The 27,622-nt window shown below is 34.0% G+C and overlaps 6 protein-coding genes across 6 annotated transcripts; 2 read left to right on the forward strand and 4 right to left on the reverse strand.

Moving 5' to 3' along the window:
- Positions 1-246: 246 nt before the first annotated feature.
- LOTGIDRAFT_229555 (hypothetical protein) lies at positions 247-3,557 on the forward strand (the record flags this gene model as incomplete). The annotated part of the gene is made up of 6 exons (XM_009066893.1): positions 247-427; positions 761-1,014; positions 1,345-1,518; positions 1,858-2,113; positions 2,392-2,676; positions 2,970-3,557. The coding sequence occupies 6 exons, from the start codon at positions 247-249 to the stop codon at positions 3,464-3,466; spliced, it is 1,647 nt and encodes a 548-aa protein (XP_009065141.1). The 3' UTR covers positions 3,467-3,557.
- Positions 3,558-3,648: 91 nt separating this feature from the next.
- Positions 3,649-6,296, reverse strand: LOTGIDRAFT_155326 (hypothetical protein; the record flags this gene model as incomplete). The annotated part of the gene is made up of 3 exons (XM_009066894.1): positions 3,649-4,055; positions 4,398-5,838; positions 6,285-6,296. 3 exons carry the CDS (start codon positions 6,294-6,296, stop codon positions 3,649-3,651), a joined length of 1,860 nt encoding a protein of 619 aa, XP_009065142.1.
- A 1,732-nt stretch (positions 6,297-8,028) lies between these two features.
- Positions 8,029-9,021, reverse strand: LOTGIDRAFT_108548 (hypothetical protein; the record flags this gene model as incomplete). The annotated part of the gene is made up of 1 exon (XM_009066895.1): positions 8,029-9,021. One exon carries the CDS (start codon positions 9,019-9,021, stop codon positions 8,029-8,031), a length of 993 nt encoding a protein of 330 aa, XP_009065143.1.
- Positions 9,022-11,443: 2,422 nt separating this feature from the next.
- LOTGIDRAFT_96321 (hypothetical protein) lies at positions 11,444-13,267 on the reverse strand (the record flags this gene model as incomplete). The annotated part of the gene is made up of 3 exons (XM_009066896.1): positions 11,444-11,643; positions 12,493-12,623; positions 13,065-13,267. Coding segments are annotated over 3 exons (534 nt in total), but the record flags the coding sequence as incomplete, so codon positions are not given.
- A 1,775-nt stretch (positions 13,268-15,042) lies between these two features.
- Positions 15,043-16,237, forward strand: LOTGIDRAFT_184049 (hypothetical protein; the record flags this gene model as incomplete). The annotated part of the gene is made up of 1 exon (XM_009066897.1): positions 15,043-16,237. The coding sequence occupies one exon, from the start codon at positions 15,046-15,048 to the stop codon at positions 15,844-15,846; it is 801 nt and encodes a 266-aa protein (XP_009065145.1). The 3' UTR covers positions 15,847-16,237.
- A 2,037-nt stretch (positions 16,238-18,274) lies between these two features.
- LOTGIDRAFT_210968 (hypothetical protein) lies at positions 18,275-19,878 on the reverse strand. Its single transcript, XM_009066898.1, has one exon. It carries the CDS (start codon positions 19,749-19,751, stop codon positions 18,927-18,929), a length of 825 nt encoding a protein of 274 aa, XP_009065146.1. The 5' UTR covers positions 19,752-19,878; the 3' UTR covers positions 18,275-18,926.
- Between the last annotated feature and the right edge of the window lie 7,744 nt (positions 19,879-27,622).

Consider the following 27,622-nt stretch of genomic DNA (forward strand, 5'->3'; position numbering starts at 1 on the left):
AATTAAAAGATCGAATTGTATTTAATGGACGGCCAATCAATAAGGATACCCGCCTTCTCAAATCGCAGTTCATGAGTCAAATTCGGCAATTACCAGGAAAAACGTCCACTTCTCTGACTCAATGATTTTTTTTTTTGTATAAATTGTTTAGGAGAGATCATAATAATCGATTCACTCAATCGTCATCCAAAATATGACCACTACAAATTGGTGGTTGTTGCCCAGGATAATGGTGTGCCAAAACGGATGTCTGTTACTACTGTTAACATCAATGTACCTGTCAACCACCGTCCTTGGATGACTATATCTAAACATGACATTACACTACCAGAGGACATAGAAGTCGGGCATCAGATAGTCAATATAAAGGCTAAAGATAAAGATAAGAATCAGATACTGACCTATCATTTAAAAGAGCAGTTAACTGGTAAGTTATAACAATTTCAAAAATAGTCTGTGAAGCTCAAACCGATTCGGGCATCACATCGGGAAAGCTCCGAGAGAAATTGATTGACTGACAACTAGCAACATCCATCAACTACATAGTCACCAGATGCCTACCTAGAAAAATCTAATTTCTGCATGACAGAAGAGCAATTAATCCAGCCGAGCTGCTGTAAGTTGCTTGCAGTCGTTAAAAAGCCAATTGCTCTCAGATTCTACTCAAGCTGAACATAGTTATGTTGTCACCACCTTTCAATAGCAATCTTTAGCTCAACTGGTGAACTCCAGACTTCTATATGTATGACTCTATTTTCAGTTCCATTTCAAATAAATCCCGAAACTGGTTGGTTGGTGGTCAAAGCTCCTCTAGATAGAGAAATGCGAGAATTTTATACCTTACATGTAATAGTTAAAGATAATGGTGAACCCATATTAACTGGTAATGCGGTAGTCAAAATAAGGATAGAGGATATCAATGATCATTTCCCAAGGTTTCACGGAGGCAATGTGTTCCAAGGTTTTGTACATGAAAATGAAAAGAACGACCGATCACCACAACGTGTAAATTTGGTGAGAACACTATTTTTAAACTGTTAATTCAAAGCATCTCACTGGATTTGTTGCAGGTGACATGAGCGAACAGTTCATATGGATTATTGATCGTAGATACCTATCACAGATTTAACATTCAGTAGAACTCAACTCTGATTAACAGTCGTTGATCTACATGTAATTTGAAGTTGCTCTCAGAATCTCTCAAGGTTGACGTCTTCGTGGGAGCAAATCCGTTATTGTTATAACTGAATATACCCCCTCCCACTGAATCGAATTGAAATCTCTATTAGAAATCCATAGAGCTATATGTATGATATTTATTACATCAAAGTCAATATATTTTAGGAGAGGAATATTACTGTTACTGATGATGATGCTACACCAGCTAACAGAAGAGTTAAACTATATCTACATGGATTAGGAAGCCAGCTGTTTAAACTGAATTCTAAAACTGGTCAGTTGACAACTAGTAAAATAGCCAATATTGATAGAGAGATCCACGACTTCTTTCATTTTAAGGTAAGGGTGATTAATTATTTCCCGCCTTGATTAAAATGTTTCAGAAGGGGTTTTCTAGCCTTAGTTTATGTATTGGCTACACTAGTTTTGTAAGCCAAGTAGCATCAGCTAAGTACTGATATAATCGGGCGTAGGAAATTAGTGACACACTTTGAATGGGTAATCGTAGAAAGGTAAATAATATCATAATATTGCAAGAAGAATCATTGATGATAACACGAAAGTGCCGTCACTTGTTTGTCAATGTAATATCGATCTATTTTGGCATAGATTGTGACCATTGTAACTTTTCAAAACAACTGATCTGCTCATATTCATGTTTGAAATTTGATTTTGTAGGTTATGGCCGTGGACAGTGGTATTCCATCTAAAACATCGACAGGAACAATACTGATATCAGTAGTTGATGTCAATGATAATCATCCCAAGTTTCTGTCCACATCATTTGAATTTGATGTAGCTGAAGATATAAAACCTGGTGGTGTTATAGGTCGTGCTTTAGCTGTAGATAAAGATGCTACTCAGCCTAATAATCTGTTACTGTATCTATTGGAGAATGAAATGAGCGGAAAATTCAGACTCGACATCAATACTGGTAAGAAAATAAATTACAATATCTATACTGTAAGCTTAAATTATCTAAAAACTACGTAACAGCAAACAGAATATACTTTATCAAGTGCATTGCAAGTTGCTACAAATGGATGTATGATATACGAAAGAATTCATTAGATATTAAATTTACCTTTATTTTACAAAGCATTTACAAAATTATATATACTGTACCTGTAAAATCATTTGTATTTACAAAAAGGTACATAAGTAAGGCCACTAGCTATGCCAAACTATGGTGTGCTTAAAATTTACTTTCAGGTACAATCCATGTATCAGAAGGATTCTTTTCTCAGCCTCTCAAGCCAGTCTATAAGTTTAACGTCACAGCACGGGATCTTGGTTTCCCAGCTGGATTAACTACCACGGAGGTCACACTCAAGATGCCAAATACAGAGTTCACGCTACAGGACATCAAGAAACCAAAACAAAGAGTTATGGTACTTCCAGAAGAGATACCAATTGGTTCGATAATTGGTAGACTCGAGCCTGAATTGGAACATCCAGTCCAAGATATTCGTGTCGATCCAGCACAAAAACAAACAGGTAAATGAACTTTGCTTTAAAGAACATGGCATCAATGTAGCTTTACCCTTAATGTCCAATTCAGTTACCTGGGTCACTGTTAACAATAAAAAAAACACCTCTGTATTTTTGCTGAGACTTTTCACAGTTACCACGGCGTTATTGCCCTTCTCCTAATAACCATAAGTGAAACCATACCTTGAACATGTTGTCCGTCTTCCATTGGATGATAGATATTCGTTCGAGGAATAAGCGGCTAGCTTGAATTAAGTTTTATGAACCTCTATATGTCAGGAAAACATTTTATTTTACAGTACCATTTGATGTAAAACCTAATGGAGCAATCATCACTACCGATAGAATTGATAGAGAAACCGGCAAACCTTACTATAACTTTAAAATCCTTACACTTTACAACTGTACACCTCCAATTAACACTGTTCGTGATGTCACAGCAATAGTTAATGATGTTAACGACAACGCACCAGTTTTTCCTTTGGAGCAATACACCTCAACTATCTCCAAAGACTTTCCAAAAGATACTGTTATTGCTACACCTATAGCTTTTGACGAAGTTGATGAACGACCATCTTCCTATAGTTACTCTATAACTGGTCCTCAACCAGAATATTTGACTATCAATAAGACAACTGGAATAGTCCGAACTACTGGATTGGTAAAGAATATAACGACACCTCAAATAGTGTCCTACACAGTGACAGCACGGGATAATCAAAATCCCACTTTACATGCTCGAACGAAGCTAAATTTACACATAATGTCACACAATATTACTAAAGACAATTGTTGAGGTTAATAGTGTATCATAAACTAAAAGCATTTCATAATATAGATATAACATTGCTAAACAGTGTATCATTCAAATAAAAAACGTAAAATGTTGCGTTTGTTGAAATTCTTATTTGAAGCCTTTTAAAGATACCTGTTCCTATAAGGGGTTAATGATGTATTTCGGGGCAAGGAAGTAAAGTGTCAGATTTTTCCTGCAGCTCTAAGCTTATCAAAAAGCTCAACTTGTTTCAGATAAGGAATCAATTCAGGATCTCGATCGGCGCTCTGATCTTCTAAATCCCTTTCCTTGATATCCTTATCTGGTATAGCTAGCTCCGCATTTACCATCCTCAAAATATCAAATCGGCGTATTTTCTTTAGAGCAGATTTCAAATCCTCAATTTTGGTTCTTGTATGATGACGCTGCCATCTTTTTAAGGCTTGCTTCGCTAATATCTCATCCCTTTCCCGCGACTCGTTGATTTTGCTGATATCTTTTTCTATGGTATGACAGCCTCGAGCAGGAACGAATGGTAGATTTCTATAAAGCTTCATCCAGTCTTTTTCAATATTATCGGCTATAATTGCACAAACTGTATTGATTGGCCCTGAAATGATAAAGTGAAGATTTTACATGAAAGGTCAGACATGATACCATATTTAGTTATTATATTTTTAATTATGTATTATTTCATTTCAGTTAATTTTTAAAAAAAAGGCTTTTTCTCAGTTAGCTGCGACGAATCCTGCGAAAAATCAGATTTTCGTCAGCTACCTAATAGATAGGAAATCTTTTCATATTTTTGTAGCCTTGTGGTCATACAACTACCCGCTTAGTCTGCGCTTTGGGGCGTTAATTTTTGTAGCCTTGTGGTCATACAACTACCCGCTTAGTCTGCGCTTTGGGGCGTTAATTTTAAAAGATCAAACTATGCAAATGGTATGCTTACTTCCACCGCTCAATGGCAATTTATCTCGATCTGACTTGGGTCCAAAGGGTAAATCATAATAGAGTTTCTCTGCCGAGTCGTTGGTATTTTTGCATAAAGCAATTCGTCTAGCAACATCCACAGATTGTCGTGTTTCTTCAAACATATTGACAGAGGAGTTCAACTGTTCTTCAGCATCGCTAAGTTGCTTCTTCAGCTTCTTGACGTCATCTTTGAGCTTATCCCTGGCGTTTTTCTTGTTGACTAACCAGTGGATCTTATATTGAATGCCAGATAACTGCCTCTGCATAATGGGTAACCTGTCTTTTAAATCCTTCAATTCGTCTTCAATAAGTTCGTAGTATTCTGGTAACGCACATGTATCAGATAACCTGCTCTCTTTTCTTATCTGGGCCATCTTTTTCTCTTTAAATTCTATTGTTATGTCTAGTTCACGTATTTTCTGGATCAATGACAATTCTTCTTCCTTTAAAGGTTGGAGCTTCTCTTCAACACAACGACTTTCATCTGTGATTTTCTGTAGATCAGATTCAGCTAGATACAGTTTGAATGTTAACGAATGAAATCTGTCCTTCGATTCGCGGAGAGTACAAGTTCGTTGCTCCTTCACCTTTTCAAGTTCTTTAGCATCTGCTTTAACATAAGATCCATAATTTTCATCTGCTTTCATCCATGAGTTCATCAGCAACAGAGCACCTCGGATGTTTGAGACAGCATCAGCAAAAATTACAAGGAACAATACATTACAGCAATCAGCAGTTTCGGCAAACTGCCTTACAGGAGGACAAAGATGTGAAGTGTCTAGTGAAATCCTGTCATTGCCCTTTAACCTCATAAACACAGTCTTAGCATTCGAAATGTGATTTTTTATTTCGTTCCGCCATTTCTCAATTTGGAGTTCGAAATTTGCAGCTGAACCAAGATATCCATCTGAATTCCGATCATAGAAACTGATACAGTATTTATCAAGATTTGTCACTAATTTTTCACAAGATGCGATCGTATCGGACAATTTAGAGGGAAGAAATGTCTGTAGTTTGAGATACACTTCCTTTAAGGCTATCAAATCACTTTTATTCGGACGATATTGCTTGGGTTTTCCAGCACGAACGAATATCTCATCTACATTTGAAGACTTGTTAAGGTCAAAGATCAAAACAGCTCTCATGACTGATTTGATGGGAATCAGATAAGTTTCTATTTCATCATGAAGTGTTTTCTGGCCACCATAATAAAGTCTCTCTAAACGCATTAGTCGCTTTGTTAACATTTTGATTTCATTTCTCATCATTTTCCTCACTTCACGAAGATTTCTTGGTGGTGCTGCTTCTAGGTGAACCACACCTCGTGGTCGTGGTATGGTGGTCAAAACGTTTTCCGACATATTAAATCCAGCCTTACCGATTAAGGTAGGCATCCTGTAATCTATGACTGGGTTCAGCTGAAATAACAGAAAAAGTAAACTCAGTTGGTATACTAGTAATATCTGTATTAGTATTTATTTGTGATTGAGAAACTGTATCATATTTTATCTCTTGGACTTACGTCGGATCGAGGTTAATTAAGGTCTTTAAGGTCAATATACAGAAATAAATTCATCTCGATTATCGATTTTGAATATTGAATTTTTACCTGGAGAAAGGGCGGAAGAATAACAACTTTTGTTCTCGAGAGTCCTTACAATCTGAAGATCTTATCTCTGAACTGAAATTCTCACTTCTTGGTGTTATAAGGAGCAAAGCAACAGACATTTTTATTTTAACAAATTCCGCTTTCGAAATTGTTAACTTTTTGGTCGATCCGTAAAGTCAACCAAGTTATTTTCAATCGAACTGAGATTCACCATTCACCATCTTTCAAAATCCATAATTTTTAAATCATACTTACCCTGGTAGCCATTTTAGAATTTAAAAGTCAAAAATCTGATCAATTATCCTTTCACTGTTATTCTCAAGCCAATTTATTTGTTGTGGGCTTCCTATATCTCAATAGCGACCTTTCGAAATACAAACAGTATTGTATGAGAAAATGATTATATTTTAACAGAAAGGTAAACATTCTATTGACTGGTCTTACAATGCTATCTTATATTGATTAGTGATTGGTCATATTGTCAATTTCTATTCATTTCTACTATGTACCTTTTATATACCGTTATATTAGTTTGGTATTATCAATATACTCTAGTCAATAACACTGGTTTTAATATCAGTCATATCTTATTGGACTTTTAAAATCTTTTTATTCTTCTGTATATCTGTGGTAGATAAGTACTAATTGAGTACATGTTTGTGCAGTGCTAGTGTATAAATTCAATGTTAGGGTTTCAAAGTCGACGTTTGGGTGAGCCAGGCATAAAAAATGTATTGCTACCCCAGAGACCCAATTTCAATTGAACATCTGATACACGGAATGCTTCATTAACAAAATGAATCTAATCTGTCGCTGTTATTTTTTGTTTTTGAGTGGCGTTTTTCGGCGTCTGTTTTGCTTTTTAATATGTTTGTTTTTGGCCATTTTATAATTTTGCCATATTTGCTAGACATTGGGCCATTTTCGCTGATAACACTTAAAGTGTGTATATGGCAATTGAGAAAATGAGAAAAAGTATAGATCAAAGAAATAACTATGTAGTTGCAATTTGATTGTAGAAATGTGAAGGAAATCAAATGTAAACTATCTCGTGACAGAGACATACTATACAATGCTATAATACATAGTTCAAAGGATTTAGGTGTTATGTTTTGAATATTCTAGTGATTTCCTTTCAATATTTTATAATCCATATTGATCGTTTAGTATTTTACACTCGTGTCAATGTTTCTACTGGTGTACGTACACACTCCAAACAATTGAATTGATCCATTTTAATTTCATGAAAGGATTTGTAACTACAATCCGAATTGTATATCAAACAAAAGAGGAGTTCATATAACAAAAATAGTCACAGTGTTCACTGAAAGTAAAAACGACCATATAGTTTAAATACATATATTCCTTTGCGTGTAATCATTTGGCAGTGGATTACGTATTCACCAAAATTAGAATCGTAGGTAGGGAGGGTCAATGGTATTTGCGGGGTTTATCTGCATCACCCTTATCAACGATTGGGCTTCTGCTTATGATTCTTTTTGTAACATTAAACTCTTGAAAACACTTTGGTCGTTGTGATTCTTTAAAATATTGAAAATGAACCCCCCGCTGAATACATGAATGTTCTTTTTCCCCTCATTATAGTTATTGGTTATTAATGTTAATTTAGCTCAATGGTTTCGCATATTGTAACCTCGGTTCTTAAATTGCTTACGCCGTTGATCTGAATTTCATAAATGGCCATTTACGTAATCTTTAGGATCGCTGCACTACCTTGTCAACAGCTTCATCGTGTCACACTAGATGAAGAGATCAGATCTAAGATGAGCATAAACAGAAAAAAATCTGTAATTAGATCGACCATCGGAAGATGAAGCACATCTTTTAAGCATTGGGTGTCATAGTTAGATTCAAAGGGAGAAAATTACACATAAACACTTGAAAATATTGATCTACCAGTTACGTTTATTCCATACAGTTTTCTTATAGAGAAACTTAAATTTCCAAACATAAATTTACTAGAGAATACTACAGAAAATCAACTAAGAAGAGAAATAGCATGAGATTGTGTACCAGTTTTAGATGTAACATGATCACCTCCTGTACCAGAACATAACCAATTAGAGTCTAATACAGCATCAAGTGTGGGTCTTGTCTGGGGATCTGGATGAAGGAGACTGCGAATCAGGTTCTGGCATTGTTGGTGAACTACTATTAGATCATCTAAAGGAACAGCGATTTGGTGCATTAGTTGTTTCTTGATCATAGCTAAAAGATCTGTCTCATCGAACGGCATCTTTCCACAAACCAGAATATAAAGGATACATCCCAAACTCCAAACGTCGTTCTGTTTTGGATCATAAGGTATACCTTGAAGAACTTCTGGTGAAGCATAAGCTGCACTTCCACAGAACGTTTTACTGACAGTTTCACCACTAGTTTCTACCTTTCGAGTGAATCCAAAATCACTCAATACTAATGAGGAATCACCTCTAACTAAAATGTTCTCAAGTTTCAAATCGCGATGCACAAAGCCTTGTTGATGAAGGTACTGCACAGCTGAAGTTATTTGTCTAAACATGACCTTCGCTTCCTGGTTAGGGAAGGCACCATGATCTTTGGTGTATGACAAGAGATCACCCAAGGCTGCGTTTTCCATAATAAGAATAGTTGCATGAGGAAGAATAATTATTTCACTATATTTAATGATATTGGGATGGTCGAGTTTTATAGCTGCAGTTAGTTCATTGGACAAAAAACTGGAGGTGTTCTTCCGTTTTATAATCTTAGCAGCATACATTTCACCATCCGAAATCTTCTTCACAATCCTGACCCGAGAGTAACTACCGTTTCCAATTTCCTGTCCTAGCCTGTAACCCTTTTCAGCAAACAACAATACGAGTTGTTGTAACTGCTGCTTCTTTGGTTGCCTTGGTCTGTGTTTCTTCACTTGCTTTTGATACAGAACAGTAACGGGATCGGAACATTCCCGATTTTCTCCTTTTTTGGGTTCACCGATTTCAGGTTCCATTAGGTGAGTTGTAGACTCAGTTTTGTGGATCCCAGCTCTAGAGCAGAAAGTAATTCGTGGTCTTAAACGTTGAAGAAACTGATGTATGTTTTGAAACACATTACTACTTGGATTGAAAACGTCTTGTTTAGGATGGTGATTTTTGTGTCGTTTTAAAACTTCGGAATTGTTTCTTTTCATAGAAATAAACTAAAAAAGCAGCAATACAGAAGACAAGCTGCTTGAAACTACTACCTACATTGTACTATCTGTGGATAGATGATCAAAACGTTTTGCGTTTCCAACAATTTATTATGACGTAACAAAGGACAAGACAAAACAGCATCACATAAACTACAATAGAAATTCGTCAAAGCTACGTTTATGACAACACAGATTTTAGAATGGAATCAAAGATTTTAGCTTGACGCTACGCAGTGGAAGAACGAATTTGCTGGAGTGGGTCTGAGCATTGTTATTATAGGCGCTGTATTCCGACATATTCAACAATTATTGAGGTACATGTATAAGGGATTCGAATTTCGTATTAGTATTCATATAAATACAAATTACAATTTTAAATGCCATTGACAACGCTGGAGTGGAGTTTCCTTTACTATGGGCATATTTAGTGGTTTAGTTACAGAAAGTTATTTTAAGATTACTGCTATAATATAGGGCATGTAATAAGATCGAGAAAGAAGGAAGGACTCTTATATTCCCTTTTCGAGCGCTTATTGTTTGAACTTGGGCTTGCAACATTCCCTGCAATTCTCTGTAAAAATTTATATTGCAGAAGGACTCATAAATGATTTTTTTTATAAGTCTTCAAATGGATTGCATAGTTTCACTTAAGTTATGTCAGGGGTTTTCAACATAGGGTATTTGAATTATTTTTGTGAATGAGGTGGTTCAATTCAATCAGGCTATATTCTGTCATGAAAATGATTGCGGGAAAAACCTACAAGAAAATCATCAAATAGTAAGAATTTTTATGGGGGAGGGTGATAATGCAATCATCAAGGATCTTGAACGGGTCATAGACAGAAAAAAGGTTGAAAACCCCCTGGATTATGGGTGTATTCTCTTTTTGCCTGCACTTTGATTGGCAATAAGAGGATTAGGATTAACTTTGCAGTCTTGTTCACGTAAGTGGAATTCAGTCACTGACCACAATTCAATATGATTAATGAACTGTCATTAAAAGTGATCACAACTTAATATGGCATGACTCATGGGGCAAATGACAAGTCATTCTACAATGGGAGAGGCACAAGTGCAATTTGTTCCCAATTCCGGGGGTGTTCAGACTTTAGTATTAATTGGATATAAGTTTAGAATGAAGTCAAGACTAAATAAAACTGTCTACTGGAGATGCTGTTGCCCCACAACCATAAACACTGCGGATTTTTCCTAAGTTCTTGAAACTTGCATCCAATCCCTTTGATTTTCCAATAAAATATGTTTTAACCTAAAAAAAAAAAACACTGCCCACAACCTGGTTATAACATACAGAAACACCCATCCATGTAGCAGATAATGCTGCTATGTATATCATATGTGTATAAATTGTGATAAAAGTGTAAATAAAAATAAAATGTGATAACGTATCCCCCCTATTTGCCTTCATTTATAAAATTAAAAATACTTTTGAGATACAGACTGTAGTCATAACTCCTATAGGTGCCTGCAAAAAGAGAACACACCGGATTATATATACTGTCGTGTGAAAGACCTAAAAAGCCGTGTTCAAGAGTTACTCCCCTTTGACTACACAAACCTTTAGGGATGACAAATATATTTTACTCATTTAATCATTCATACCATACACTCCATCATAATTAACCATCAAAATATACAATTTACATTAATTAATATTAATTACATTTATCACTTTTAAAGAAATTACTCAATATTTATTCAGGTTAAACATAATATAAATAACACTCTTCATTTTAGAGTAATAAATGTACATTGGACCTACAGGTATTACAAAATAACAATTCACTTATTTAGAAGAGCAGGCCCAGAAATAACTCACAATGTGCCATTGCACATCATGACTTCATATAGGGATATAATAAGACTAAGACCATTGTGGTCAGAGAGTAATACCTCTTGCAGTAACAGAGTTTAAAGGTAACATTTACCAAAAGATATTTCAAAACATACACCAGAAATGATTGATCTACAATTTGTTAATAATTCAAAAATATTCCATCTAATGGCTTGTTCATTAGAGGCATCACAATCTGATTAGTTTTTCCAGAATTACAGGAGCCACAGATGTAAGAGAAATTGGAATGGTGAAAATAGAGGCTAAATAATATCCCTGATACACATACAGGCTTAAAAAATAACTCTTTTGATTCACAGACACATAAATATCACCATTACACATACTAATAATAACCATAAAAAATCTTCTTCATCACTCAATATGTTGATGTTCCTGCCATAATGTTTTCACTCTTTCAATAGCATTTTGTCCATATTGACTTTTGATAAACATATTAGATGAACATAGAATAACAAAGATCCATGCACACCATAATAAATAGTCTGGTTCTATAGTGGGTATAGAGCTTACAGGTCCTATATAGTCTATATCTTCTACTTCAACTGATTTATTTGGTTCTAAACCTGCAATAATAATTATTACTTATTATTATAAGTCATACCTGAATACCATCTTTTGTTCAGTAACTCTTGAATTCAATTCTTCATTCAGTCATACATGATTTTCATCATGGCTATCAAACGTTTGACCTACGAAGTTACAGTGCGAAAATTTATGTTTACAAATTAGCGAATTCTAATTCTATGGATTCATTCTACCACCGATGGTCATTATCACAAGTAATTTGTTGTAATGTTTTTGTTATTATCATGCTATGTTATTGAAATGAAATATTATAAACAATTGCGGTTCTACAGGACGTTTGGCCCTATAAAGTACATACATGTCTATCACATGACAGGTTTCCTAATAAGAAGGGACATAACTTAAGTGATGGCATGGCATGTTTCAACAATCTGGAAATTCATTAAACCCCACAATTTTATTGGGAATAGAAATGTGCAGAAAAAAAAGGCTCCACTGTATATCTTGTAATACATGGCAGTAGAAATATATAGTAAAACACAAAAAGACAATAAATTGGTATCTTAATTATCATAAGAAGATGAGTATTGTAAAATACAGTTCATTCTGTAACCAACAATGATAACTTATGGATCTGTGGTTTAATTTGGTACAGATAAAGATCTAACCTTCACCTAATTATAAAACTGAGTTCCCTTGTACTACCTACACTACATACTTTGAACTTAAAAGATAAGCTGATACTTGAAATCAAAAATATTCGCTAATTTTCCTCATTGCACACTCCATAAGCCTAATCTTTGTAAAACTAATCAGGAGTATAAGCTATCTAACTTCACCCTCCTGAACAGACAAAATAAAAAGCTTGTTCAATGGTGACTACCTACCTGTTACATTCATAACAAATTCTACCAGTTTATCAAATGATCTCTCTGTTTGATTAAATCTTATAGCTGATCTTGAAGAATGAAACACCATTATATTAGGTACTGCAACTGTCCCAAATCTTGCATTTAAACTGAAAAATATCATTTTCAATATAAAAATAATTTTTCATTCCACAAATAAATTTATTAGCTTATTACATTAAAAAAAAAAACAGAATTAAACAATTATATACATTTTAAATATAGAACAAATATATACATGTATATCACAAACATAAGACAATATTATAGAATTAGCACACATCTTTAATAAAATATTAATCACAAAATAATGTGTTGAAACATTATGTGTTTCATATTTTATTAAAGAAGTGTGCTAATTCCATATTATTGTCTTGTGTTTGTGATATACATACTCCTCACTTCTAAATGTCCTTCAAGTCTTATATACATGTATATCAAATAAATGTTATTGGCTTCAAAGAATCCTGACGTACAGTGACTTCCAGGGCTCCAGTCAGTTTCTTTTGCAACTCCATGATTCAAAAGGTTACAAAAATCATCGGACCTACTTGCTAAAATGTACAGCATCAACAGCCAAGATATCTAACTGAATAAACGCTCGACCTAATGCATTAAACTGGGCAGCAGTTCTGGCACAAAATTTACACCATGGTGCGTAAAACATGATCAAAATACAATCCGTAGAGTCATTGTTAGAGTTTTTATCAAATGTCAAAAAATCCAATAACACTGAACTGTTTACTAGTCTTACAATAGCAGTTGTGTTTTCAGTCACATTTCTACCAGTACAATTAAATTTGACTCGTTTTCCAATATCAGTTACATTCTTCACATCAATTTCTGTATTGTTAACCATCAAATCAGTGTCTAGTTGCGTTGTGTTCACATTTTCCAAGGTCTCATTTTTATCTTTGGCCACATTCAATCCTTCTTGAAACTCTTGTAACACTGGATTGAGCCAACTTTTGATAAAATTTGTCAATGAAAACACCTTTGAGGTATCTTTTGACTCCTCTATTATGTCCTCCAAAGAAGATAATTGTTCATCTGTTTTGTGATGACTATTAGATGACGCTTCATCATCTTCCAAGTTCTCTTTTAAACTACCTGTAGCTGTTTCAGCACTAGTCGTAGTCTGTGTTACAACAGAATCTTCAGGTGCATCACTGTATTCATTCTTATGATCATGAGGATCATGTTTATGATGTACATCTTCAGGATCTTCAGCAACAAGTGAACTGCTATCCTGACTGTGTTGAACATCTTGTTGACCAACGCTTAGTGGTAAAAGACATATCACCACTAACAAACAGCACACCATGTTGCTGTGAAATGAAAAATTGAAAACATTACAGTGTGGGGACAGTAGAAACTTGTGCAATAAGGTTTTTTGTTAATCATTGTATTGTATTGTGCAATAAGATTTTTTGTTAATCATTGTATTGTATTTTGTATTTATTGTATCGGTCTATTAATAAGCTTATTAGCTTCTTGACTGCCATTTTTTTTCTGGGTTTTCACGTTCAATATTGAGTAACCCTAGAAGTTCGATTTATATTCTGAAAATTTATATTTATGAAAGCTTATACCCGGCTATTGATCTGCTGAGTCCTGTACATTTGGGAGAATCAAACCCACCCATCCCCGAAATCTATCAACTGGTCAAATGAATCAAATCTGATATGTACCAACAGCCATGCAATGATTTTGGTTTTGTTCAGTAAAGGGTATTGACATACAGTATAACTGTATAATTGTTCGGCTGTTAAAAGGTATTTATTAATCCGATATTTCCATATATAACTCTATGGATATTTCATTTCATTTCGTGACTATTCACTTGATTTAAATGATTATAGCCATTATATTGCATGCTTACGATACCTAAGTAAGTATCAACATTTGCATCAAATATCTTAATCAGTTGCGGTGAGCTTTTTCAGCAGGCTAAAAACATTATTTTCTTTCGTAGCTTTGGTAGATTTATTTGTTTTCAAGCCATACTGCTACTTCCGGTACATTTTTAGCTGGTCAATCGAGAACAAATGTGAGTTATGCCGCTTTACAACTATCGATTGGCAGACGAATCTTTTAATGAGATAATAAATGACGTTTTTCACAGGTTATTAGTGGTTTTTAAAGGGTTTTGTCACTGTTTTTCATTAGTTTTTACAATTCAGATGTAGGGTGCACAAATTTTATCGGGTTATATTTCGTACTTTTTTAGCAAACGGGCATCATTTACATCTTCATTATGAATGAAGCCATGTGCATTTTATATTCCACGTGTCTCTCTCATTTATGTTATTTGATTGGCTGAGCAGTCTCAGTTCATAGAAATTGTCCAATCAGAAAGTCGATTTGTTTTATTAATTTTTGCATGGTTGAGTAATCCCTTTCACGAGAAGCCGGCCGGCTCGAGGTCAAATAACTTAAGAAACGGAAGAAGGGTGGGATTAAATTCTTGAAATATCTGTTGTTACAGTGTTAATAAGACCTATATCGTAATTGATATAGATGGATACCGATATGGACATTGCGCACAATTTTTCCTATGTTTTCTTTTTTGAGAAAAACTGGCAAGAGGCTGCATTTTGGAAGTATATGGTTGAACGTTGGACAGATAGCTTCTTTTATTCTGTGATTTATGTGGTCCTTATTTTTGGGGGACAGTATGTCATGCGAACGCGTCAAAAATTTGATTTGCGTTCTGCCCTTGCCATGTGGAGTGGAACTCTGGCAGTGTTTAGTATAGCAGGTGCCATAAGAACCATTCCAGAACTAGTCTCTGCATTACGAAATCATGGAATGCAATATTCTATTTGTGTTCCAACATATTTCAATGGTGTGACCAGCTTTTGGGCGTTTATGTTTACAGTATCCAAGGTATATGAACTTGGTGACACAATATTTATAGTGTTAAGAAAACAACAATTGATCTTTCTACATTGGTATCACCATATAACTGTACTATGCTATGTATGGTATAGCTATACTGATCATACAGCGCCAGGAAGATGGTTTATGGTTATGAATTACACTGTTCATTCAGTCATGTACACTTATTATGCTCTCAGGGCACTGAAGATCCATGTTCCTAAGAGAATCAACATTTTGATAACAACTTTGCAACTGATGCAGATGATTATGGGATGTGTTATCAATTATATGATATACAGTATCAAGAACCGTGGCGAATTTTGTCAGCAGACCTATACTAACTTGCGCTACTCTTCCATGATGTACTTTAGCTATTTTGTGCTCTTTGCACATTTTTTTTATAATACATATTTATCGTCCAACAAAAGATCTGTTAAAAAGGGTCAATAATGGCGAACTTAGGCACAACTATGTTATATTATTATTGATGAATATCAGTATATATGTGAATGCTTGAATGACTTAATTTAAGAGCTTGAATGTGTATAAACACGACATGTATTTGACAACAACGCTCTTCAATTGCACATTCAATTGTATGCTTTAGGCTTATGTCTGTAACGAGTTGGGGCAACTTTTTTGTAAACGAAAAAGGTCTTGAGAAATTTATATTCTTTTACGATATGAATCCCTCTGTTTTGTCCTGGTGATTGTGTATATTGATTGTTGCCGGTTTTATAATATGTCTTCGAGAGCTTAGAAATCTCACCTTCCTTGATTTTGCTTTGCTTGAAACATTTGTTACTGAAAACTTCAGATCAAGTGAATCAGGCATTTCTGTACCAGTATTTGGTTTCTGTATAATTTATACTATGTCCAGCTATGTTCATTTGTGACAAGCGTTTTACAAGGGGTTATGTTTAGTCTATACACATTCCGTTTGTATGATTTTACCGGTGATTCTACTACCAGTAGATCTATTGATATTTTATTTACATTGTCTTTCAATGATAGTTGCATTGATTCCAAATGATAAAATGGGGATGTTACAAAGTATGAGTTGTGAAAGTGCACGAAACACATAAGAAGGCTAGATAAATCCTTTCACAATCCTTCATTGTCATTCTAAGGGAAAACTTGAAATAGTTGTTACATTTGCTTGAAAATGTAAATTACTCTTCAAAAATGAATCTCTAACCTTAAGAGTTGTTTGATTTCCGTTTACATTGAAATCGCGTGGAACAAATTGGCAATTTCGATCTCACTTCAATTAATTATATCAGACTGACATGAGCATTGTTTTCTCTCCAAGTACAGAATTCATTTATCATGTTTTCATGTACATTAGCTTGAATTTGAACTCCTCTATTATAATTACTGTCGTGCATATAGCTGACAGTAGAAGCTTCTCCTCGAACACTGCGTACCATGCTTTTGGCAACTCTGAATCCATTTCGGAGATTTCATAGAACATATTATTTATTTGGTATATTTACTTAACATTCTTGTTTTATAAAGATGATATTAATTCTCATTTTTAGACGCTATTGTCTTTTCAAGCATTTTATCTCTTAATTCATTCTTGAATAATTGATAACATTTACATTACGTCATTTTTTTATGTTATTATGTATTTATTTACAAATCTTGAACCTTTACCCTATTTATTCCATATTTGCCAAGACTGTATTTCAGGAATTGTTCGTAATAAATTGCATATTTTGCAATTCCTTAGTAGCATGTGTTCTATATTCATTTAAAAGGTGGTATCTCAGTTGAATCTACTCTTGTGAATAAACAAAATTTCTGACATCATTTCCTCGCCATCAGTCATTCACAGAGAAGTATATATCCTTCAACATTTTCAGATTAGTAGTTCCAATTCTACTTATGATGCTTTTGACACAAAACGTACTTCCAGAGGCAAGGCAGACAAGTGCCTTAAATACTTCAAATGCAGGATGTAACAATGGGAGATGAACGTGACCTCTCGCCTTTACTTGATGAACAAACTATAAACTATGCTTTTTTTTACACATCTTTTATACCAGGGATTTTCAATTACCTCTTTCAGCGCCCCATTTCAAAATTACCACGGGTGACAGAACCACAGGTTCTAGGTCCCCAGGCATTGTATATGTCATTGTCTATGTTGTTTTGGTATTATTTGTTATCTTCACAGTAGACTATCAGCATGGAATGTATAGGTGTAGGGAATTTCTGACTGTATGACATTCCAAAAATGTCCAAGAGAGACGCATCGATGGCCATTTCGGATTTTTGAATAATGCACCCTGGACAAGCTTTCATTTTTATCACGAGTCCCATTATTATGTACTGTTTACATAAATTCTCGACTAATTCGTTTCAGCTATTTCGGATTTTAATTCCAAAAAGTAATGTGGACAGCTTAAGCTCCATCAAGTAATTATCCAATGGTATAACAAATAGTATGTACTCCCGTAAAGAGATAATGCCGCAATTCGCCATTTTCGGGGGTTGGGTTTTTGTGGGTTTTGAATATAATTATGTTATTAGTCTTCAGAAATACTAGAAATGTGCAAACATATTATCGTCATAATTCCTTCAAAAATACCTCCAACTAGGAATTCCTCTTTCTAGTTCTATACATAGATGTCTTTTATGTATGTGTGAGAGTCATTTTAACATTCAAACGCGGATATTTCTGGACACGCATGGATTTGAATGCTAAAATTTCGGCTGTGTGCTGTGAACACTAAATTACTGATTAGCTTAAAAAAATCCCCTTTCTGAAACTTAGGTACGATTGCTCAATCGGTTTGCAAACCTGTCCCTTAAGATCGCATCACGATGAACCAAATACCTAAGCTCTCTAAAAACAATTTCGCATAAAATTAAAATCAATGAAAACAATGGTTTTATTTGGTCTAAAATTAATGGTAACAATAACAATATATATATATTTTCTAAATGGGGCATATTCCCTTCTGTTTATGACTGCACACATGATCAAAAACTATACATGGTAAATTAATCAGTAACATCAACTTCAACAACTTTACCGATGAATGCCCTTAGACATTGGACTATGGCAACAGCACTTTGTACATAACAGGGTTAAAGATTGTCGCACAAATAGCTTTCAGATATGAAAGATCCATATTATCGTGGGTGAAAGCTTTTCGCGTCATATAACGTCATCGTCATAATTATGAGGTTTCAAGCGATCACCAGCGATATGAAAATAATAGAAGCTTCTGTTACATCTCTTTAGAGGTAAGACTTAGGAGACTGTTATTTCGGAATGCCCTGAGTGTCTTAATTTGGATTAATTCAAATGACAGCCAATTTAGGTGTCCTATGTAAACAAAGGCGTGTTAAGCCAATTGGGCCATGCCATCCCACAACACCAAAACTAGTTTAGGTTTACTTAATTAATTAGTATACTCGGTTCTTAGTCAACCCTTTACAACACCCTCAACATGAGACATAATAAGTAATAATAATAAAAAAATACAATAAAGAATAGGCCTACATAAGCGGTAGAGTTAGTCAGATTTGTGTTGTTTTCTACTTTTTGATCTTGGGACCATGTATGTTTTGTAAAAGAAATTAGCAAAGAGTACAAAATACGAGAAATACATGGCAGTAGACAAAACTAGATTAATATCTGATTGTTGACAAAATTCACCCCTCGATTTATACACAAATACCATAATATTAATAATACATCCCATAATCATTTGTAATAACTGCATAGAAGTAATTAATAAACTAATCTGTTTAGGAACATAGATTTGCATAGCTTTTAGAGCATAGTATGAGTACATGAAGGAATGAACAGTAAAATTCATAACCATAAACCAGCGCCCAGCCGCGGTATGCTGACTAAAACTATACCAACAGTAACACAGAACAGTAATATGATGATACCAATGTAAGAATACCAAGGGCTTCTTTCTTAACACAATAAACAGAGTATCTCCTAATTCACATACTTTAGACGTCACGAACAAACCTCCCCAAAATCCGGCTACACCATTATACCAAGTAGGCATGCACACTGAATACTGAAAACTCTGTTCGTTTACGGCGAATAAAAATTCAGGTACTGTTCTCACTACTCCGGCAATGCTGAAAACAGCCAGCCCCGTGCTCCATACTGCTAACGGTTGTCGGAGGTCGTATTCTTCTCTATTCCTCATGTAATACTTAATACTGAAGATAATAACCGCATACAACAGTGAATATAATAAAGGGTCCATCAATCTCCTATTCAAATACTCATTAAACGCTGGTTCATCCCACACTCTCTCAAACTCAAATTTATTAGAATAGTTGTAGGTAATACTGGATAACTCCGAGGCAGACATTTTGTAGGAAGATTAAAAATCCCTCTAAACTTGAGTATTGACTTACTATTTAAGGCGGTCAAGAGTTGCGCAACCTTCTTAAAAAACACTCTGTGTATACCTGTTTAAAAATAAATATGAGTAACTTCAGCTTATAAAGGTAGCCTATCTTATATACAGAGACGTACAATCTTAAGGGTTTGATGCATGACTTGTTTAAATATATAGATATGACTACGTTATTTTATAGGACGTTTTAAAGTAAGGTGAATGGTTTAAGATAACATAGATCATTGAGATGATATAGTCCTCTTGGCGTTATTTTCAGTTATCAGAAAGTGTCAATGAATACAACATGTTCAATGTCACAGGCATGACATTTGCATTAGCGTCAAACATGGGCATCACGCATCACGCCAAGTTCAAACTTCCAAGTTTGGACGGAAAACTTGGACATTTCACCATCCAAGAACAACACAGTACAGTTTATCTTGTGTCAATCTAATTCAAATTATATTACAATTTAATATCTTTTTCATTTTCTGATATTTGTAGCTCGTTGTCAATCTAACAAGTTTTCTACCGAAGGTTTTTAACCTATCAAGGCAAGTCATGGAGAACTGGGTGTTTCTTGAAAAAAAATTAAAAAACTTAAGTAGAGCAATGTGACAGCCTCTTTGGGTTTTTCCATCCCACAATTCGGTATTTTATCAAAATACGCGGTTAACATGACACGCTTTAATTAAAGATAACATCTTTGGGCTGGAAAACTATTAGATTACAATGTAGACCAAAATATCAAAAAATAGAAAAGATGCGAAATTGTAATCTAATTTCACTTAGATTAACCGTGTATCTGCCAATGTATGAAAGCGTCATTTTCACTACAATTGAAACCTATATAGTTTAATGTTACCCACAAATATATTTGCATCGTATAATTTAAGAATTACCTTTGATTTCTTTACACGAAGTTAGCTTTACAAATAATCCTTAAATAGTCGAGTGAGAATAAAGTATTAGTATATTCATTTTGTAAGTCTAAAAGTCCCAATAAATGATATTAAGCTTATTACCTTACGTCTCAGCCAGAATATAGTGTACAATACAAATTCACGTGTTGCACGATTTACAATTACAGTATATTTATTCATTCATGACGCGTTGTCAAGGAGCATACTTGTGTTAACTCGCAAAAACTTGTCACTGTCAGGGTCTTTTTTCGAATAAAAGAATTTAATTATTAGTTTTGGCTTATCTATTTTGATCAATGAATAATCTCATAATATTTTTCTTTTCTATGAATAGGTATATAAGCTTATTATTGTAAAGTATTGTTGCATTATGGATATGCAATCAAACCTTTTTTCGTCAAGTCAGCAACCTTTACCAATAGGTCCAGGTTAGTAGTGTGTCAGGGAAGATAACAATGGTAGAAATGATAACAGTGCATTTAGTAACTTTATGTACAGAACACAAAAACCTCAAAATGCATTTGTAATTCAAAAAGCAGTATTGATATCCTATCGAATTTGAACTTTGCCTATGCAAAAAGAGTTTCATCCAGATTAAAAAAATGTTCCCTCAATTGTGTCAATAAACCAACATTGACACAGTTTTACTAGGGCAGGGGCAATAACTCAAAAAACGTTAATCTAATAATTCAAAGATTTTATCTTAATTTCATAAGGATTAGATAAAAACTGCAGATTCGATGATGTCTACAGGACGAGCTGTTCAATGGATGGACGGACAAGGGTTACGGTAATATACGGCCACATTTCCATGTGGTTTCACAAAAAGCCTACCCAGAATAAACTTAAATATTACCGTATTTATTAGAATTATGACACCCTCAAGTGGTACAAATGCATTCGCTTTCATCTACTCTGTTCTAGTCTTTAGAACATTGACAAGTGCAGACATTTTTATTTTTACATGTTGGGTCGGACGTGAATTATTGGGACAAAAAAAAAAACCCATACAATTCAGAGACAAGTGTTTCATGTTGCTATTTTTGTTGATACCATGTATAAGTTTTCCTACTGTTTCTGGACTTTCGTACTTTAAAGGGATTGTGAAGAGTTCTGATAGTATCAATTTATTTGTGGTTCCTGCAATTCCACTAAAACGTCACATCACTAATCGCGAAGGGCCTTATGTAATACACGCATATTTTGCCATTAGTGACGTCATTAAGTGGATTTCAGGAACCACAGGCGTCTGATTGAAAATTGGAATGGCGCAAATTGATGCTATTATTTATATATTGGTTTTTGTCAATTTTCTAAAGATTTACTAACATGGTGATAATAATTAACAAAATATAACTAAATATAAACCAACTTCAAAATTTTAAGTACCAAATGTTTAGCTTTTTATTGTGTCAATGAAGCCGAACTCTTTCCAGAAAGACTTTTGATCCTATGGACCTATTAAAAATTTGGTCAACTAACGTGATATCAACATACGAAACTACGTGTGGTTCTTACATGAAAATAACAGTTACTATGATTGAACTCTACCTAGGTCCCACTCTAACAGACACTTCCAGTATAACTAAGGATATTAACTCCAATTAAAATTTGATGAGGGATTTTTGGGAACTCGTTTATTAAGTACTTCTATGCAGTTACTACAAATGATTATGGGATGTATTATTAATATTATGGTATTTGTGTATAAATCGAGGGGTGAATTTTATCAACAATCAGATATGAATTTAGTTTTGTCGTCTCTAAATTAAAGCATATATCCGGTGGCTCACATACGACATATTTCACTTCTGATTTTGAATTAAAAACATTAAATTTTACCTAGGTGAAAACTAATTTAAAATTAGGTGATAATCCGTGTAATTTTTAATTAAAAAGAACGGCGAAAAAAAGTTTTTAATTCAAAATTCTTTCCATGCGATGTAGCGAAATATTTCCACTCAAAATCCTTGTTATATCTATGAGACAGGTCATGCAAAAGTTTCATGGCATAACGATTTTTAAACTCGCTAGACGGACCGTCAGAATATATTACATCTTTAACATTTATATCAAATTCAGTATCTTTCACAATTTCATGATATATTTTTGAGACAAATACATACACAGAAGTTTTATCTTTATTTTGAGTATCAGAGTACAGCAAATATGTTTTGCAAATACCAGAATGAAATACAGCTGCGGTAAAAAGTTGTACACTTTGCCTGCTCCACAGGCAGATTGTATCTCATTCTGGTATTCGCAGCTGTATGCCATAGCAAAATCAATTTGCAGTACTCTCTGATTTTTATTATCATTTTTAAATGCCTCTTTCCGTATTCTTTTGAGAAACACATGATCTCTAAACTCAGAAAATTCATTACACAAAATTTCTAATTTCAATTTTAGAGTTGGAATGGAGGCATTTTCGGAGTCGACCATCTTTTTTAGACCCTTACCACCAGTCAATTATTAAATCACTCTCTGCACTGGTGGAAATTAAAGATTTTATTAACTGGCGATCCCAACATTTCTTGCATTTCCCACTCCAGCATGTACATGTTGGTTCCTCAGAATAGCATAAAACTTTAGCCCAAAAAGACAAATCATAGGTAATATGTAGTGCCTTAAGTTTTAGTATAAAATTTTCATGTATACCACACTTGCATTGGTCTAAGGGTGTATCTTTTAACAGTTAAACATTAGGGGGTCGAAGGGAGCAGAATCTTGAAAAACTGACAGTGATTTCAGGGTGGGCTACCTTAAACAAAGTAAATACCTCGCTTAGAAACATTGTGAGATAATATTTGCCTAATTTTGTCTTAACGCCCATCTCTTTAACAGTGACCACATCTCTAAGACCTGGCATATAGTATACTATGTCACTTCTAAAAAAAAAAATCATTGATTATTTTCTCAGATGAACATGGATTTTCATGCAAATTTTCAGACATTTTATTTTGTAATTTCAACCCAACTTCATCTGCAAGATTAAAAACAATAGCTTTTTTTTAAGGGGAGTCAGGTGAGGTTAATCTTGTCTTTGACAAAGCTTTCCCTAAACTTTGTGGCCCTGAAAAGGCATTTGTCTTTACAATCAAAGGAGTAAAGGTTTGTTCTTTCTTCTTTTTTCTAAATTTCTTTACTCTTTCAGATGTTTTTTACATTTCTTCTTCTGTTTGCTGTTTTTCTTTTGTAAACAATATTTTATTCCTAAGAAAAGGATTGGAGAGCAGGCTTACCCCCTATGAAACCTCCCCTCCTTCTGTCATTGAATTCTTTTCTGCTGTTGATAGTTTTTAAGTCTGTCATTTTCTGCTTTCTTTTAGTTTTCGTCTTCAAGTGACTTTCTTTTTCTAAATTTTTTTATTTTTCCAGCACCAGATTTAGTTTTTTTGTCTCCATTTCTGAAACAAATAAGTGAAATTGTTAGCAACTGAGCAATAAGAATTTACTAGTGGGGACTTTTAATGTTTATCATGTTTATGATAATATCCAGCATGGAATATATTTGGTTATATCCTAGGGTGTTGTTCAGAGGGCATTATCTACTGGGCTATAATAAATATATTCTGGGGTTAATAGTTCAGAGAGCATTATTTACTAGGCTATAATAAATATATCCTGGGGTTAATAGTTCAGAGGGCATTATCTACTAGGCTATAATAAATATATCCTGGGGTTAATAGTTCAGAGGGCATTATCTACTAGGCTATAATAAATATATCCTGGGGTTAATAGTTCAGAGGGGATTATCTACTGGGCTATAATAAATATATCCTGGGGTTAATAGTTCAGAGAGCATTATCTACTAGGCTATAATAAATATATCCTGGGGTTAATAGTTCAGAGGGCATTATCTACTGGACTATAATAAATATATCCTGGGGTTAATAGTTCAGAGGGCATTATCTACTGGACTATAATAAATATATCCTGGGGTTAATAGTTCAGAGGGCATTATCTACTAGGCTATAATAAATATATCCTGGGGTTAATAGTTCAGAGGGCATTATCTACTAGGCTATAATAAATATATCCTGGGGTTAATAGTTCAGAGGGCATTATCTCCCACAGTATAACACAATTATGATGCACAACAAGCAAAACATCACACAATAGAGAGAGACTGCTTTATGTATTAAAACAAATCACAAATTTTACAAAATAAGAACCACAAATTGTGCAAGTTTTCTGGCTTTGACCCTCTTTGAACACAAATACAGGATTGGGTTATAGTTTTGTTTAAAAAATTATCAAAGATTAGTGTACTAACGTTTTTTTATAGATGGTTCTTCTGTCACCTTCACAGGACAGTGAAGTCAAGTGAGAAAAGGATTGCGGGATCTCAAAGACCCTTCTAGGCAGCATTGCGTAAATGTAACATACGTAACGTTACGTACGTTACACATTTTAGATTTTGCAGTAAATTAATTTCTAAGTTCTATATGTGATTTTTGATTGTTTTAAGAATAGGAATGAATGTTAGATAGAGAAAATATCATTAGATTGCAGCACTAGTTCTTAATTTGTCCATTCTGAAAAAAAATATTATTTGTATGTTACTTAATATTTTAGGTAATAAAACTGAAAATTTTCATGATTTTCTTATATTTTTATTAGTTTTTTGATTTATAATTGATAAATTAAATCTATAACAGATGTAATGTCATATAAATAGTTAAATCTTATCTATAATTTTTGTCAAGATATTCAATACAACTTTTCATGAGTTTGTCTTCCAAAAATTAAACTGACAGCATGATCGGAATGTCAGATGTTGATCACTTATTTATTACTCAAACACTTGAAAAAAATATTTTTGAAATATGGCAAACTTTTGGTTTCTGCATGGAATCGCCCAAATGCAGTTTTACTGAATTTTAAGCGTATCGGAACAACGTCAAAATGACGTAAATTTATCCCACACGGTGAACTAGACTATCTTACTACAGTACGTTAGCCTAGGCCTGGTATAGATAGTAGTGGTGGGAAATCGGTTGAAAATCATAATCGATCATCGGTTGACATTGGTTTGACCGATTAATAATCGGTTAATTAAAAGATGATGGAAAGATTCATAGAATTTAAACAGTTTTTAGGTCAGGAAATGCTTAAAATAGGTAGCTTCCCGGAGGGAGGTGCTTAACAGAGGTATGATTCACCCAGATACTTGACTGTAATATAACTGCTGTAATCCATCATTTAACTCATAACCCCCTGGTAACCTTGTGCTTTGTACGAGTAATTGAAAATAAAGACATGTATAATTTTGATCATTCTATGACAAACTGGATAATTTGAAAAAATTCTACTAATAATATTGGATGTTCAGACAATTTCAAAAGGGGATAATATTTTCAACAACGGTACTCTACTACTGTTCTGAAACGTGGTCTGTCATATGTTACCCCACGAACACCTGGCTGGATGTGATGCTAGTTATAGCATGTTTCTATAAAATAAATCAAAGGAATGACATGTTTTTCATCATTGTTGTATTTAATGCCAAAATAGTCTTTTTTAGAATGAAGATATATGTAAGTTTTCTGACGAAGTCGGCAGATGGCAGATGCTATATTTAGATTGGATTTGATGGGTCGCCCGTCCTCATTAACTTTAGAAAGCCAAAGCTCATTGTTCCTCCACCAGAGTCCGACACTCCGACAAGACATTTGAGACTTGATATTCGCGAATTGAAAAGCTGGAATGTTTTTATTACGTATGAAGAAACGAAACAATAAATAAATCAATTATCAACATCTATCTTTTGACAGCAAATTTTTAGCTATCCCACTGTGGTGAGTTTCAACGTGAATTTTAATTTTACTTGTGAGTTGGGATTTTGTCGGCGACTGCATTTTCGAATTTACCATTCCGCAGAATTGTATTTTATAAACACTGGTCCTCATATCGATCAAGTGTCGTATGAGATAAATGATATTTCCCAGACTGAAATAATAAACGGTTCCAAATTTTTATTGCAGCCTGCGTGATAAAAACGTGCTTTTTAATTCGCGAATATCAAGTCTCAAATATCTTGTCAGAGTGTCGGACTGTGTCGGAGGAATCATGACACCGAAGCCAAAGTATTTCCATACTTTTGTTTTTGTTTCCCCCCTGGATAGCGACAAATGTGTTTTATGCCTTCTTCCATGTCGCCTGCCATACCAGTCTGCGACTAGACAGTATAGAGTATATTTTTCGGAAGATAATGGATTTGTATTTCAAATATTCTATATCATTTTTTAAACTAACTTCACAAACTTTGCTCTATTACTAGAGGTTACGCCTACATGCCTGTGCCTGTGCTTTCGTAACATTGCTTAACCGCAATGTTACAACTTAAAATTCCTAATGTAAGCACAACAAATATTAATTAGACCTTATAATATGATTAGAGTTGCAACATAAACTGTATTGCGATGGATGATGGAGTCTTATAACCTTGTGAACCACTAAATTACTATGTCCAGAAGTAGTAGCATTGCTGGACCACAGGTCCTTGAAGTTCTGTCAATATTAATAAAATATGGGCAATGTGAAGAAAATATAACATAAGTAAAAAAAATACATTAGTTAAATCAGAATGTCATGAAGATGCCATTAGTTAGAACGTTATGAAGATGTCATTAGTTATGAGAATGTTAAAGATGTCATTAGTGATGAGTATGTATCTCAAGTTGTTTTTATACGCTCACATTTTCAGTTGTATGTATAATTAAAGGTGTAGTTAACATCATTTTCTCTGATTATTTTAAATGCACAAATAATAGCAATAAACAAATAAAGTAAAAAACGTTTGCAGAAAAATGAAAATGATTTCTGGCAACAGATTTATTACTAGAATATCCGTTTTAAAATTTTATTTTTTTAACAGAACTGGAAGGAAATATTCCGGCAGCATATTTATACCAG

The sequence above is a fragment of the Lottia gigantea genome, assembly GCF_000327385.1.
Source record: "Lottia gigantea unplaced genomic scaffold LOTGIsca_8, whole genome shotgun sequence".
Lineage (NCBI taxonomy): Eukaryota > Metazoa > Mollusca > Gastropoda > Lottiidae > Lottia > Lottia gigantea.